Genomic DNA, 15,915 nt, shown 5'->3' with positions numbered 1-15,915 from the left:
CTTCTGAAGAGAAAGAACTCAGGAAGACAGTCCTAAATCTGGGAACTGTCCCCAGAGACTTACCAGAGGGCTCTTGCAGTTACCTAGCAAACCTGTTGCTAATGAGGCAGTATAATATGTAGAAGTGAGTGAAAGTATTATAGAAGAGTACTGCTGTAGTCCAAATACAAACTTACAAAGCTTTGTTGATAATGTACTGTGAAACTTCAAGCAATGATTTAGCTAAGGTCCCTCCAGCTTTTGGATTTTATTCCGTGTGTTTACTATTTGAATTTTCTCAAGTATTTTATACTGCCTGTATAAAGATAAAAATTCATTATTTGTAACCCACAGTTTTCTTTTTTCCCAGTTCCCCACTGGTAGATCAGATAAGTATTTCTATTGGATATAGTTTAAAAGTTCTTCTATAGCAGAAAGTCTAAAATTGAAGCTTGTAGGTTACTTTTTCTTGATCTAATTTCTTTCTCAAAAAGTTTTGAGTATTGGCCAAAATAATGGTTAGAAGTTGTAACTTGTTTTTCATTATAGCTTTTGAGTGTTGATGAATTCTAAAGTAAAAATAGTTTGTTAAATCATTTTATAAGAATGTTCTAACAAAATCTGGAATTTAAATAATTTTGCATTATAAATTGCAGCAGCCAGCAAGTTGGTATTTAGATACAAAGACAGTATAGACTAAATGTATTGGTTCTTAGTTTCCTCATTCTAAAGCAGTTGTGTTCACTGAGATCAAATGTTTTCTCAAATTTGAGGATTATTGGAGTAGTTTCTCTTTTTTTTGTGAGTGCTGATATTCCCCAGAAGACTCCTAATTCTAGTTAGACGTTTTCTAGAAAAGTGAGGAATAATATTCTGTTCACATCAAAAGGAAGCAGAGAGGGGAGGCACTATAGACCAATGTATAAAGCAAAAAGATAGACAGTTTGATGCCCTCTTCAGGCTGCAGCAGTGGAACAGTGAGAATGAAGACTCCATGCAGGATTTCTTAATGACCAACTTCTGATGATTCTCATGGTACTCTTTGCAGCAGTCTGTCTTTCTGGCTCCATAGCCCCTGCAGGTGGCACACATTATTCTCGTTAAAGACAATCTGACATACGGATACTTAAAGTTATCAGTAGACACATACCAGTATTTCTGTGTTTGATTATGCAAGAAATTATCCAAGTTCATGTTTTCTTGGTCTTTTCTGGTTCTGTTCATTGTGCTTTTACAAGGAGGGGATGCATGCCTTAAACTTATGGGTAAGGAAAACAAGGAGGGGATGCAGTTGTGAAAAAGCGTGGTGTACTTGAAGTTAATTGTTAAATAAGATTTTTAAATGTTGTGGATACATAATAGTATCAGTTTCCCTATTGCATAAAATGAAATCAATCTTTCAGTCTTTTAATATATTTTAATATTCCATCAGATTTTGCATGTGATGCCTTTGTCAGCAGTAGGAGATTTAGTACGTTTATGTCTATGTTCAGTAAGTGGTTTCATTGAGTTAGTATGAGCTAAGATATATCATGCCTGAAATGGTAATGTTCTCTAGAATCACCCTCCTCCTACATTTCTTCTATCTGTAAAACTGTCCTTTCCAATTTAGAAATTGATCAATTTAAAAATCTGACATCGTTTACCTAGCCAGTTTCTTTTAGTCTTTATCATTGAGTTCTATCCTACATTTGAAATGTTTCAAATATGCATGTCTTCCCATTACTGGCCCAGTATCACAATTTAATTGACTAGTACAGTAATCTAACTAGTTTCCCTGACTTACACATTTCTTTGCAATTCATCTTGCACGCAGCTACAAAAATAATATATTTTTCTCATTCATGTCTTTCTATTTAGAAACTGCTAGTGGTCTTTCTGCTATTTGCAGTGTAAAGTTGAAATTTCTCAGCTGCCCTTGAACCCTCTTTAGTGTATCATACTTGCAGGTAACCTTCCAGTACTACTTCACTGGTCTCTACTGGAGCCAAGTTTTGTGCTTACTTTTATTCACAATGTTTATGCACTTCATTTAGTCTACCACTCTTTTGGGAAAGTGATAATTGCTGCTTTTAATATTATGGAAAAGTTAGGTATCCTGCCTTAGGAATCTTTAGGTATTATAAGATTATAGGTAAACATTCAGTGTGTGTTTGAATAGTTTGTTTATTCAGACTTCTCCACCGCAGTTATTTTTTTTCTTCTGAGAAAGAGATTTATTACAAGTCTGTCAGGAGATGGGGAAAACCAACAAAACCTATACTCTTCTCACTATTCAGAAATGGACTTGGGAATTCATGGACTTACAGTCGGTGGGACATAACTGAGTGAAACTAGGTAGAACATCAGAGGTGCAGAGTAAAGGGCCCTCCCACAGTTCTTAACTAAGCACATTCCAGCAACAAGTTATCAGTATTAAAACTGTTTTTTGTTTTTTGTTTTGACAGGTAGAGTGGTCAGTGAGAGAGAGAGACAGAGAGAAAGGTCTTCCTTTGCCGTTGGTTCACCCTTCAATGGCCGCCGTGGCCGGTGCACCGCGCTGATCCGATGGCAGGAGCCAGGTGCTTCTCCTGGTCTCCCATGGGGTGCAGGGCCCAAGCACTTGGGCCATCCTCCACTGCACTCCCTGGCCACAGCAGAGAGCTGGCCTGGAAGAGGGGCAACTGGGACAGAATCCGGCGCCCCAACCAGGACTAGAACCTGGTGTGCTGGCGCCGCAAGGTGGAGGATTAGCCTAGTGAGCCACGGCGCCAGCCTAAAATTGGTTTCTATAAACCATTTATAGTGTCATTGTCTTCAACTATTATAGTAGTATTTTTCTACTATGTGAATATATAGATATTATTTATTAATAGAGGATGCTGTTAGTGTATTACACAATTAAACACTATCACTTAACATACATGATTCCAATATGGATTAATATATTTTAATATGACTTTAAAAATTTTAATAAGGAATTTTCATATTTATTATGTCAGGAAATATATTTTATAACTAGGCCTCCAGATCATTATGAGTGAGGTAGATGTTAGTGAACTTGGAATGTTAAATTTTGATTTACAATTTTTTTAAGATTCTAGTTTTCTGTGATTTTTTTTTTTTTTTTTGACAGGCAGTTAGACAATGAGAGAGAGAAACCAAGAGAGAGTTACAGACAGTGAGAGAGAAATAGAGAGAAAGGTCTTCCTTCCGTTGGTTCATTCCCCAATAGCCGTCATGGCTGGCGCTGTGCGCCAATCCGAAGCCAGGAGCCAGGTACTTCCTCCTGGTCTCCCATGCGGGTACAAGGACCCAAGCACTTGGGCCATTCTCCACTACCCTCCCGGGCCACAGCAGAGAGCTGGACTGGAGAAGGAGCAACTGGGACTAGAACTTGGGGTGCCGGTGCCACAGGCGGAGGATTAGCCAAGTGAGCCACGGCTCCAGCCTATGTGATATATTTATATAAAGGTTTTTATTTCATAAATATTTGTTATTTATAGAAATTGTCATCTGGGTTATCTGATCATTAATTTTTATTGTCACACATAATACACAATTGATAATGGCAGTGTACATAACAGAAAATTTGGGGAAAGCAATGGGAAAAGAAAATAGAGAAGGATTAAAGCAGCCTTTCCAATCCTGCTCTGTCAGTACACTTCCATAATCAGTTTCTCAAATGAGATAGTAATATCTCTGTTTTTGCATTTATTATTTTTGTCTCTCCCTTACTGAGGAAGAGAATAAAACTAAATGAGAAAAGATTGTCTACAATCACAAGGGGAAGGAACGGACTGCAAATCATCTCCCTCTCAGTAATTCTTATGCTGCCAGTTGGGAGCTATCATTGGTTAATTTGAGAACTCCCATGGACTGTTGTTATTGTTTAGGGCATATGTCTTTCGCTGTTGTTATTTAACATTTATTTATGGCAGCTGTTTCCACTTACGTTGACATTTAGGCACTTAACTGTTGTCAACATCTTATCTTTTAAATTATTGCTTTGTGGCTTGTGGAAAAAAAAAAAAAGACTATACAAGAGAGAAAGTGAACTGGTACCAAGTAGTTATACTAGTAGAACAATTCAGATGCCTCAGAGTTAAGGCCTAGAAGCAGACAGGCTTCACCTGTATCAACTTATATTTGAAAAATGTGTAGTATTTAAAAATCTCTGTTTTGTCTTTTGTATCCATTACCACATCTGCTCCCAAGAATATTTGAAAGCAAAGCCTATATACTCTACTTGAAATAATTACAGAAAGGATCTGTAAATTACTATCAGAACTAGAATCTCTCAAGTAAATAATTACACAAAATTAATATTCTTATGTTATAGGAAGTTGGTGAGCCATCTAAAGAAGAGAAGGCTGTAGCCAAATATCTTCGATTCAACTGTCCAACAAAGTCCACCAATATGATGGGACACCGGGTTGATTATTTTATTGGTAAGATTATATCAGTGAAACCGTATTAGTTTACTTGTCCTATGAAGTTACGTAAATTTGGGGTATATGCAGTCTTAGAAGTTCTTCCAAGTGTTACTGTTGAAGCTGGTGTTGGAAATGTAGCAATTATTCTTTTCTTTTATGATTGAAAATGCCTATAATAAAAAAAAAGTAAAAGAAGGTGTTTTCTAAATAAGATTTATTTTCAGTGTTTTAAAAATAATACCATTTATTTAGATGGTATATGTACATGGAACTAACGCGTTATCGCTTCTCGGCCTTTTGGCTAAGATCAAGTGTAGGAACTAATTCGGTCTTTTGATTCTTCACATTCCAGGGGTAGAGAATGATAAAGCTCTCAAACCATTTGCTCTGGCACTGACAAGGCAACCATAGGCAAGACTCAAAATTTAGTAAATCTGTAGCAGGCTAATTTTGAAGTTGATAATTTTGTATGGCCAATGAATAATGTTGTAAACATCCAAATGGTCCTTGGTAGAAAAAAGGTTTCCCCACCCCGAAAGCTAATGTCATCTATGGGGGTGGGGGTGGGGGTGTGTATTTTACAAATAATGGTTGAGTTTATGTATCTTATCAATTAAAATTGGATTACCATATGGAAAAGAAATTTATTTTTTTCTTTAGTGTTTATTAGTGATCTGGGTATTTATATTAAATCAAAAATAAACATACTTATCTTAAAATCTAATATATTTAGCTGCTTCTAGTTACAGGAGTAGGTTTTTCACAGAGCTTATTTATCTGTCAGTGGATTACAGTAAAATTTGATAAGAATTGTCATTACTGGGGAGGAGATAGGATGGTTTTAGTTTGTTAATATTACATGTGATTATTTGATAAGAATAATGGTTACATCTAAATACTGGGAATGGGGTGTTGAGAACATCTCTCCATTACTTTGTTTTAATTAAATTTATTTCTGAATGCTTTGTTTTCTAGCATTACTGTAAAAAAATATCAGTATGTTTCACAAAAAGATATCAATATGTTGAGGTTTGGAGGAACTGTTTGTGATCATGTTAAATTTAATATTCTGTTGAGCTTGATTTGTTTCTGTTGCAATAATGTTGAAATTTGATTTATAAAATACTCGATAGATACAAATTTCCATGCATATTAAATTTAATAAATTTTTTTCTTTAGCTTCAAAAGCAGTGGATTGCCTTTTGGATTCAAAGTGGGCAAAGGCCAAGAAAGGAGAGGAAGCTTTATTTACAACCAGGGAGTCTGTGGTTGACTACTGCAACAGGTAGTATTTATTTCTTAGTGAAGGATAATATAAATGATCATTTTAGTTTTCTTTCTAGTCCTGAAGTTGCTTACCTATTCTCATCATCAAATGCAGCTTATATTACAGCAGATCTCAAATATACCATGCATTTGTAACCCAGATTTCTTGAGTACCTCTGGAAATGCATTTGTTATTAGACTATTATATCTAAACTGTATATAATTTTTCATTAGATTCTATTACTTTCGTGTATTTGCCAGGCCTAGTTAACAAAAGGCAATAAAAATTAATATGCTTTTCCCTGGGTTAACAGAAAATTCCTTCGTTTGTAGAGCAAATGATGGAGAAATCTTTTTTCCAGAACTTTAACTTTCTTCTTTTAGTACCTATACCCTGAACCATAACCCAGATACCGTTCCCTTTTTAATTTAGTGGTTGTTAATGTAATAGTCCTTATAAAATCAACACAGCTGCAAAATCTACTTCGTCTCTTTTTGAGGATTTCAAGATGAAGTACATATACAGTAGCATACATATACTTTTCATAATAGGTACTTTTTCTTTTCAGAAAAACTTTTGATGGCACATAGTGTACCTAAAAGACAAAAATGTTCTTCCTCTTAGAAGTGTGATTATTTTCTTTTCATATTTTTCTCTGTTTACTTAATACATACCAAGAATGTTTCTTAACAGATACTTTTAAATTGTTTGTCATGACACATAAGTTTATAGGGAATTTGGGATTTTAGATTATTGTGCATGTTTAATAGTGTTTGACAGTACTTACCTAATATTTTGTTTAATGCACTTAAATTTCAACCGTCTGACAGCCCTTTTAAAAACTGCTATTTCACAACCTGGTTTCTTAAACTGTCAAGTTAAAGACTTATCAAGTATTTCATTTTTTTTAAAGTTTTATTTATTTATTTGAAAGGCAGAGTTATAGAGAGGCAGAGGTAGAGAGAGAGAGCACGTGAGGTCTTCCATCCACCGGTTCACTCCCCAAATGGCTGCAATGGCCAGAGCTGTGCCAATCCAAATCCAGGAGCCAGGAACTTCTTGTGGGTCTTCCACGTAGGTGCAGGGGGCCCAAGAACTTGGGCCATCCTCTACTGTTTTCCCGGGCCATAGCAGAAAGCTAGATCGGAAAGGGGCATCCAGGACTCAAACTGGTGGCCATATATTCAGCCACTGCACCACAGCGCGAGCCCCCAAATATTTCTTAGAATTCTTAGTTGCCAAAGACTAGAGGTCACTAAATGGACCCATTAGAAATGATAAGTTTCATCATTCAGACTGGTACGGCCAATACTTGTCCTTTTTTTTTTTTTTTAAAGATTATATTTGAAAGACTTACATAGAGAGAGAAGGAGAGACAGAGAGAGAGAGGTCTTCCATCTGCTTGTTCATTCCCCAAATGGCTGCAACAGCCGGAGCTGCACCGATCCGGAGTTGCACCGATCCGGAGCTAGGAGCTTCCTTTGGGTCTTCCCACGTGGGTGCAGGGGCCCAAGTGCTTGGGCCATCTTCTACTGCTTTCTCAGTCCATAGCCGGATTGGAAGTAGAGCAGCTGGGACTCAAACTGGCGGCCATATGGGATGCCAGCACTGCAGGCAGCTTTTCCTGCTACGCCACAGCGCTGGCCCGTTACTTGTCCTTTAAAGCAATTTGTCTGATTAGAATTAACTTGAAAGTGCAGTCTAACCTCTTTGACTCAAAATAATTTTATTTTTTACATATAATTTAAAAATTAAGAGATGTAAATTTGGAAACTGGGGCACATAGAAGTTAAGTACCTTGTCCAAGGTCATACGGCTAGTAAGTGACAAATCTCAGATTCTAGATCCAGCTCTTAACCATTGCACTCTGCTGCCTCCTCTAAGAAAATAAGGATGCATTTAATGGGGCAAAAATTAAAACTGATTTGCCTGCCAATACTGTTAACTTGGGATATTAATCTGTGGGCCCAAACCTCTGAGGAGAGCAGGCAATATTCATCTATATACCTTGGCCCTTTGGGAGGCTTTGTACCTTGTTTAATGAAAAGCTCAAAAGATCTGAATACAAAGACTTTCCTTGAGGCACACTGATTTTTCATTGTATATTTTACTCCATTCATGTTAGGTTGTTTGTACTAAAATAAAGGAGAGAAGGATGACTCTACCTAAGATCTTCACAGCCTCTTCTAATACAACCACCAACTCTTCTTGATGGCCAGTGCCCATGAGTTCCTTCCCAACCAGAGACAAAATTACAGAGATCTTGTCCAGTTTCATCTTCCAAAGCAGCTAAATAGACTTGATGGAGGGAAAACAAAGGAAATTAAAAAAAAAAATGGAATGATAACAAAGCAGCTTTTCTTTTTAAGATTTTGTTTGTTTATTTGAGAGATAGAATTTCAGACAGAGAGAGGGAGATACAGAGAAAAAGATCGTCCTACCACTGGTTCACTCCCCAAATGACTGCAATGAGCAGAGCTGGGCTGATCCAAAGCCGGGAGCAAGGAGCTTTTTCTGGGTCTGCCACGTGGGTGCAGGGACCCAAGTACTTGGGCCATCTTCTGTTGCTTTCCCAGGCCATAATAGAGAGCTGGATTGGAAGAGGAGCAGCCTGACAAGAACCAGTGCCCATATAGGATACCAGTGCCGTAGGTGAAGGCTTAGCCTACTACGCCACCACGCCGGCCCCTAAAGCAGTCCATGCCTTTTTGTGGCCTATTTCATGTATGAACTCTTCAGCCTAGTTTTCATAAGACTGTCTCATCAGCCCCTAGTCCAATAATGTCCTTTATTTTATTTTTCAGATTTGTATTTATTTATTAGAAAGGCAGAGAGAGTTACAGAGAGGCAGAGAGAGAGAGAGGTCTTCATCTGCTGGTTCAGTCCCCAAATGGCCGCAGTGGCCGGAGCTGGGCTGATCCAAAGCCAGGAGCCAGGAGCTTCTTCCAGTTCTCCCATGAGTGCAGGAGCCTAAGCACTTGGGCCATCTTCTACTGCTTTCCCAGGCCATTAGCAGCGAGCTGGATTGGAAATGGAGCACCAGGACTTGAACCGGCACCCATATGGGATGCCAGCACTTCAAGCAGAGGCTTTACCCACTATGCCACAACAATGCTGGTCCCAATAATGTCCTTCTTTTACATGGCTTCTGTTTTGTTGTTTTTCTAATCATAACCTGTCACTTTCCCTGAATGGTTCATTCACCCTTACCTCCTCTAATATTACAAACACATCCTTCAAGATTCATCTCTACTGTATAGTATTCTACAGGTCCTCCAGCCCTCATTAACCTTTTTATCTAAAGTTCTACCTAACTTATTGAGTTAGCATCACCTACTTTGGCCCTTTACTATTTTAGAATTCTTGCAAATGTGTTAGTTTTTTACATCTCTTGCTAAGTAAATCTGAAAACAGTTTATAGGACCGATTTACACGTTATTGTAACTCCACAGCAATTAGCACAATGTGGGCATTTAATACAACTTCACTGTTGCCACACAGGTGCCATATAGGTGAAAGTGCCTAACACCTGCCTGGTGTTCAGTAAATGTTGATTCAACCAGAAAAAAAAAATTAAGAGGTGAGGAAAACTACAATAGCAATTTTAAAACTTTTTATAAGCATTTTAGAAACTTGTTACAAGCTATTTTAAAACAATATATTTATTCAACCAGTATTTATCAAATATCTATTATTATATGCCAAGCCCCAGGAATATAATGATTACTGTAACTTATTTTCTCACAAAAAAATGCATGCTCTGGGGCCAGAACTGTGGCATAGCTGTTGTAGTGCCAGCATCTCTTATGGGCACCAGTTTGAGTACTGGCTGCTCTGCTTCCATTCTAGCTCCCTACTATCGTGCCTGGGAAGGCAGCAGAGAATGTTCCAAGTGCTTGGGCCCCTGCGCCCATGTGAGAGACCCACATGAAACTCCTGGCTCCTGGCTTCGGACCATCCCAGCTCTGGCCGTTGCTGGGAGTGAACAAGTAGATGGAAGATCTCTCTCTGTCTCTTCCCTCTCTCTGTAATTCTCCCTTTCAAGTAAAATAAATATTTTTTAAAAATACTACTACGGGGCCAGTGTTATGGCATAGCGGGTAAAGCCGTTGCCTGCAGTGCCGGCATCCCATAAGGGTGCCGGTTTGAGTCCCTGCTGCTCTTCTTCTGATCCAGCTCTCTGCTATGGCCTGGGAAAGTAGTAGAAGATGGCCCAAATCCTTGGGCCCCTGCACTTGCATGAGAGACCCAGGAGAAGCTCCTGGCTCATGGCTTCAGATCAGCATAGCTCCAACAGTTGCAGCCAATTGGGGTGTGTGTGTCTCTCTCTCTCTTTCTCTCTCTCTCTCTCTGTAACTATGATTTTCAAATAAATAAATAAATCTTTAAAAAAAAAGCATACTCTAATCAGAGCAGATCTATAGTTAATTAAAATAGGTGGAGAGGCTATCCAGAATAACTTCATAGAGAAGATGTTTCAGTCAAATTTTGAAATATAAATAGATAATTACTCAACAGGTAAAGAAATGATCGTCATTCCAAGCAAAGGGCACAGAACTTACCGAGATAGGGAAGTATGAGTAGTTGTGTGAAAACATCAGAGAGGCCGGCACTGTGGCTCACTATGCTAATCCTCCGCCTGCGGCGCCGGCACCCCAGGTTCTAGTCCTGGTTGTGGCGCTAGATTCTGTCCCGGTTGCTCCTCTTCCAGGCCAGCTCTCTGCTGTGGCCTGGGAAGGCAGTGGAGGATGGCCCAAGTGCTTGGGCCTTGCACCCACAAGGGAGACCAGGAAGAAGCATCTGGCTCCTGGCTTCGGATTGGCGCAGCGCACCAGCTGTGGTGGCCATTTGGGGGGTGAGCCAATGGAAAAGAAAGACCTTTCTCTCTGTCTCTCTCTCTTACTGTCTAACTCTGCCTGTCAAAAAAAAAGAAAACGTCAGAGAGCTTTGTATACTGATTTGTATAATATAATGTATATAAAGCCCGGTAAATGGAGATTCTGATTTTATTACAAAGATTACATAGCATCAGTTTTACTTTTCTAGGCATAGAATGAGTTCAAGTAAACATTCTCTAAAGATGCATCAAGGAATAAGTCAGTAATTCCACTTAGAACAGAACAGAATGATACTATAATGATTATGAAACCAAATATGTGTGTATTCCAAAACTATTAAATGAAATTAAAGATTTTGCCATAGCAATAATGGCTAGCATTTACCGAGTACATGTATGCCAGGCACAATGCTAAACACTTTACAGATTTCTCATTTTTCTTAAAAACAACTCCTATGAGATTGATACCTCATTTTAGAAGTGAACTGAAATTAAATTACCCTAAAATTACTCAGCCAGGTTGACTATCTACTTAAATATAAAATTATTTTAACTCCAATTTGATTGGAAGTTAATAATCTACTTTTGTTTCATGGAAGTGGGGCAGCTATGCAGGAAAGGTGACAGTAGCAGATTCTGTTGCTGGTATGTGTCCTATATTAGCAGGTTTTTTTCTTCTAAAGTTAAATGGTTTATTTAATATTTTATTTTTAGTTTATTTATTTTCATTTTACTTGAAAGGCAGAGATAGAGGGGCAGACATATTTTCCATCCTCTGGTTCACTCCCTAAATGCCTGCAGCATACAGGGCTTGGCCACACCAAAGCTACAAGTAGAGCCATGATGGGGAGCAAGCCCCCAAGAACTTGTGCAGTCATCTGCTTCCCCCCAGGTTACTCATTAGCAAGGAGTTGGATCAGGAGTGGAACAATTACCACTGGCACTTGCATGGATGTGTGCATTGCAGACGGCCACTTAACCTGCAGTGCCACAGTGCTGGCCCCTAAGTAGCATCTTAACTTGCCTTCTATGATTTGTTTTTTAAATGATTTATTTTGCATGGAGAATAGGTTTTTCTAAGAAAGCAAATTTGAGAAAACCAAACATTTAGGAAATGATACAGAAGAAAACTCAAATTACTAATGTTGCTTAATAGATAATTACATTACCATTTGGGACTATAGACTTCAGGTATCTGTATGTGTGCACATGTATTCTTAATATATGGACATCTACAATATGCACTAATTTAAAATGCTAGCTTTTTGGTTAATACATAGTGACCAAGATATATTTTTGTTTTCCTATTGAACAGTAATAAATATTTCTAATAGAAAATCAGGAAATCACAGAAGTACACCAAGAAAACTAGAATATATCTTCACTGTAAATTTTTTCAAGACATTCTAGAGTAGAGTAAAAATTGTAAAACTTGGGGCTGCATTCTGGTCAAGCTGCCACTTGGAACACCTGCATCCTATATCAAAGTACCTGGAATTGAGTCCCACTTCTGCTTGTGATCTGACTTCCTGATAATATACCTGGGAAGCAGCAGATGATGGCCTTGTGTACTTTGTTTCCTGCTACCTATGTGGGAGACCTGGTTGGAGTTCCTGGCAGGCCCAACCCTGGCTATTGTGGACATCTGGGGAATAACAGGTGGAAGGCGTGTGTGTATGTGTATGTATCTGCCTCTCCCTCTCTCTCTGGATCATTCTGAAACAAAGTTTGTGGCCTGCATTGAGGCACAGTGGATTAAACTCTGCTTCAACACTGGCATCCCATGTGAGAGCACCAGTTCAAGATTTGAGTCCATCTCTGTCTCTCTCTCACTGTCCACTCTGCCTGTCAAAAAAAAAAAAAAAAAAAAAGATTCGAGTCCTGGCTGCTCTACTTCCTTCCTACTCAGCTTTCTGCTAATGTACCTGGGAAGAGAATGAAAGATGGCTCAAGTGCTTGTGCCCATGCCACTCATGTGGGAGACGCAGATAGAATTCTGGGCGCCTGGCTTTGGCCTGAACTAGCCTGGGCCATTGCAGCTGTTTGGGGAGTGAACTGGAGGATGGAAGATTGCGCATTGTCTGTCTGTCTGTCTGTCTCTCTCTCTCTCTCTGTCACTCTGCCTTTCAAATAAGTAAATTAATCTAAAAAGGTGTGTGTGTGGGGGGGTAAGGTATCATTGTGGCACAGTGCATTGTCACTGGTTAGGATGCTGGTATCCCATATCAAAATGTTGGTTGAAGTCCTGACTACTCCATTTTCAGTGTCTGCTAATGTGCCTGGCTGGAAAGCAGCAAATGATGGCTCAAGTACTTGAGCTCCTGCCACCCACATAGGTGACCACCCAAGATGGAGTTGCTTGCTCCTGGCTTTGGCCTGGCCTAAATTCCACTGTTGTGGTCATTTGAGGAATTAATCAGAGAATGGAAGAGCTGTCTTTCCTTCTCTGTCTTTCACTCTTCTTTTCAAATAAACAAATCTTTTAGATAATTTCTCTGTATTCAAATGCCCACTATTACTCTTAAATCTCACCGTCTAACTTGTAAGTGGTTAATCATTAAGGTCTTGTTTCAGATTTTTGTGTGTGTGTAGCAGATGCTAATGGAAGCATTTTAGAGGGCAGTTTAAACAGCTACACAATGTGCTAAGTAGATCTTTTAAACAAATAGAATGAACCAAATGAAGAAATCTAGAAGACAGGCAGGTAAAACACAGGTGCTCCAGAGGATGCAAAATAGGGCCAGAAAGAAAGGGTCATCTGAGCAAGAACGAAACATCTAATCAACAAGTGGTGATGTGCTGGAGCAGGCATCAGTGAGCAGTTTTTAAAAAGATTTATTTATTTATTTGAAAGTCAGAGTTACACAGAGAGAGGAGAGGTAGAGGGAGAAAGAAGTCTTCCATCCGATGGTTCACTCCCCAATTGGCCACAATGGCTAGAGCTTCGTGGATGTGAAGCTGGGAGCCACTAAGAAGTACAGAGGCCCAAAGACTTGGACCATCTTCTACTGCTTTCCCAGGCTGTAGCAGAGAGCTAGATCGGAAGTGGAGCAGCCGGGTCTCGAACCAGCACCCATATGGGATGCCAGCGCTTCAGGCCAGGGTGTTGCACCACAGCGCCGGCCCCATCAGTGATCATTAAGTACACAGGTAGATCACCACCATTAGTGGGCAAAGATGGCGGTAGTGAGGCCTACTTAACCATGTTGTGGTAGTTGTAAATTATCAAGGCAAAAATGAAAAAATAAGTCGGGAACTCAGATTGGAACACATGATTTGAGAGAGGACTTTTAAATACAAAGGTTGGGGCCAGTGCTGTGGCGTAGAGGGTAAAGCTGCTGCTGCCTGCAATGCCAGCATTCCATATGGGTGCTGGTTCAAGTCCCAGCTGTTCCTTTTCCGACCCAGCTCTCTGCTATAGCTTGGAAAGCATAGAAGATGGTCCAAGTCCTTGGGCCCCTGTACCCCTGTGGGAGACCCGGAAGAAGCTCCTGGCTCCTGGCTTTGGATTGGCCCAGCTCCAGCCATTGCAGCCAATTAGGGAGTGAACCAGTGGATGGAAGACCTCTCTCTCTGCCTCTCTGCCTCTCCTTCTCTCTCTGTGTAACTGTTTCAAATAAATAAATCTTAAGAAATAAATAAATACAAAGGTAAGGGTGGTAGCACAGTTTCTTGGGCAGGATTTTAAGATTAGAGAGCAACTAAAGGCAAGGTTACCTTAATTTGGGATCAACTGAGCACCTAAACAGGTAAATGAATAAAGCAAGGGTCTTACTCTTTAGAGTCTAGTGAAGGAATAAGCAGATAAAACAAATGATATCATAGGTTAGAAGATAAGTGCTGTGTTGGCCAGCGCTGTGACATAGAAGGTAAAGCCATTGCCTACAGCACCCACATCCCATATGAGGGCCAATTTGAGTCCTAGCTGCTCCTCCTATCTGTCTCCCTGCCAGTGTATCTGGGAAAGCCGTGGAGGACAGCCCTTTGTGCTTGGGCCCCTAGACTCACATGGGAGACCTAGAAGAAGGGCTTGGCCAAGACCTAGAAGAAGCTTGGCCAAGCCCAAGGTGTTGTGGCCATTTGGGGAGATCAAAGACCTCTTTTTCTGTTTCTCCCCCTTTCTGCTGCCTTTCAAATAAATAAAATAAGTCTTAAAAAAAAAAGATAAGTGCTATGGATAGTATAATGGGAATCAGGATGGAAGTGGACTTAGAAACAGCATAGGTTATGGTTGAGGGAAAACTTGAAGGAAATAGGAAAACAAAAGAATATGCTTATTTCTGGAGGAAAACATTCTAGGGAAAGAGTGTAGCAACATGAAGGCACTGAGGAAAGAATGTTTAAAAAAAAGCTAGAAAGAGAGAAGAAATTAGTGAAAGTAGGTATACATAGTGTTTTGCCAAATATACTGCAGAATTTTATTTTGATGTTGTGAGAGTCCTTTTCGAAATCCAGCAATCTCATCTTAATATACTTAATTATTTATTACTTACTTGATATTTCATTATAGCAGCTGGCTGAATAATGAAATACATAGAGTAATAAACAACATCAAGAAAGAGCAGAGAAGATGTGATTTGGATTAGTCAATCATGGGCACACTTTCATTAACATTTCTTGAACTATTTCCTCCTTTATTATTTTTGTTCTTGCACTTGAGACTTAACATTGAATAAAGCTGAGTTGTATTACTTCTACTAAAGTTGGAGAGAAACTTTATATGGATGATTCTGAATCAGTAATTGTTTATATCTGAATTATGGAGTTAGAAGTGAAAATTTTATTAAATATCACTGAACTACTTTGACAACATTTATATAATTTGGCTGTAAAGTTTTTTGATTATGGATGGAGTTGACTGTTTTTTGCATAGGCATTCCAGTTGTGATTTCTCTTGTGAGTTGTCAGTTTACATCTTCTTCATTTTATTTAAGTGTTGATATTTTTTTTTAGTCTATCTGAATAATTGTCAGGGAATGTAATATTGTACCTTTTTTTCCCAAAGGCTATTAAAGAAACAATTTTTCCACCGGGCATTAAAAGTAATGAAAATGAAGTATGATAAAGACATAAAGAAAGAAAAAGATAAAGGAAAAACTGAAAGTGGAAAAGAAGAAGATAAAAAGAGCAAGAAAGAAAATATAAAAGATGAAAAGACAAAAAAGGAAAAAGAGAAAAAAAAAGATGGTGAAAAAGAAGAGTCCAAAAAGGTGGTTCATAAAATTAAGTAAAAATAAAAAATCATTATGTGCACATGATCCAACCAGCATGTGAGCACACTTAAAATACTATGTGGCAGCTACTTCAGATAACCATACTTAGGGTATTATAAATACTGTGCATAGAAATTGTTATTTCTGTGTTACAGAGTCAGTAAAAATTATTTGTGTACATATCATACTGGTTTTCTCTTGCTG

The 15,915-nt window shown here is 38.8% G+C and overlaps 1 protein-coding gene across 1 annotated transcript in view; it reads left to right on the top strand.

The window, feature by feature from the left end:
• Positions 1 to 15,915, top strand: part of SEC62 (SEC62 preprotein translocation factor) — a 35,750-nt gene that overhangs the window by 4,111 nt on the left and 15,724 nt on the right. The window contains exons 2-4 of the mRNA XM_008266466.5: positions 4,301 to 4,409; positions 5,574 to 5,679; positions 15,504 to 15,708. Coding sequence (XP_008264688.1) covers positions 4,301 to 4,409; positions 5,574 to 5,679; positions 15,504 to 15,708 — 420 coding nt within the window. The remainder of the gene's footprint in view (positions 1 to 4,300; positions 4,410 to 5,573; positions 5,680 to 15,503; positions 15,709 to 15,915) is intronic.

The sequence above is a fragment of the Oryctolagus cuniculus genome, chromosome 4 (genome assembly GCF_051225735.1).
Source record: "Oryctolagus cuniculus isolate XC-2025 breed Fujian yellow rabbit chromosome 4, ASM5122573v1, whole genome shotgun sequence".
NCBI lineage: Eukaryota > Metazoa > Chordata > Mammalia > Lagomorpha > Leporidae > Oryctolagus > Oryctolagus cuniculus.
This window is presented reverse-complemented; position numbering and strand designations above follow the sequence as displayed.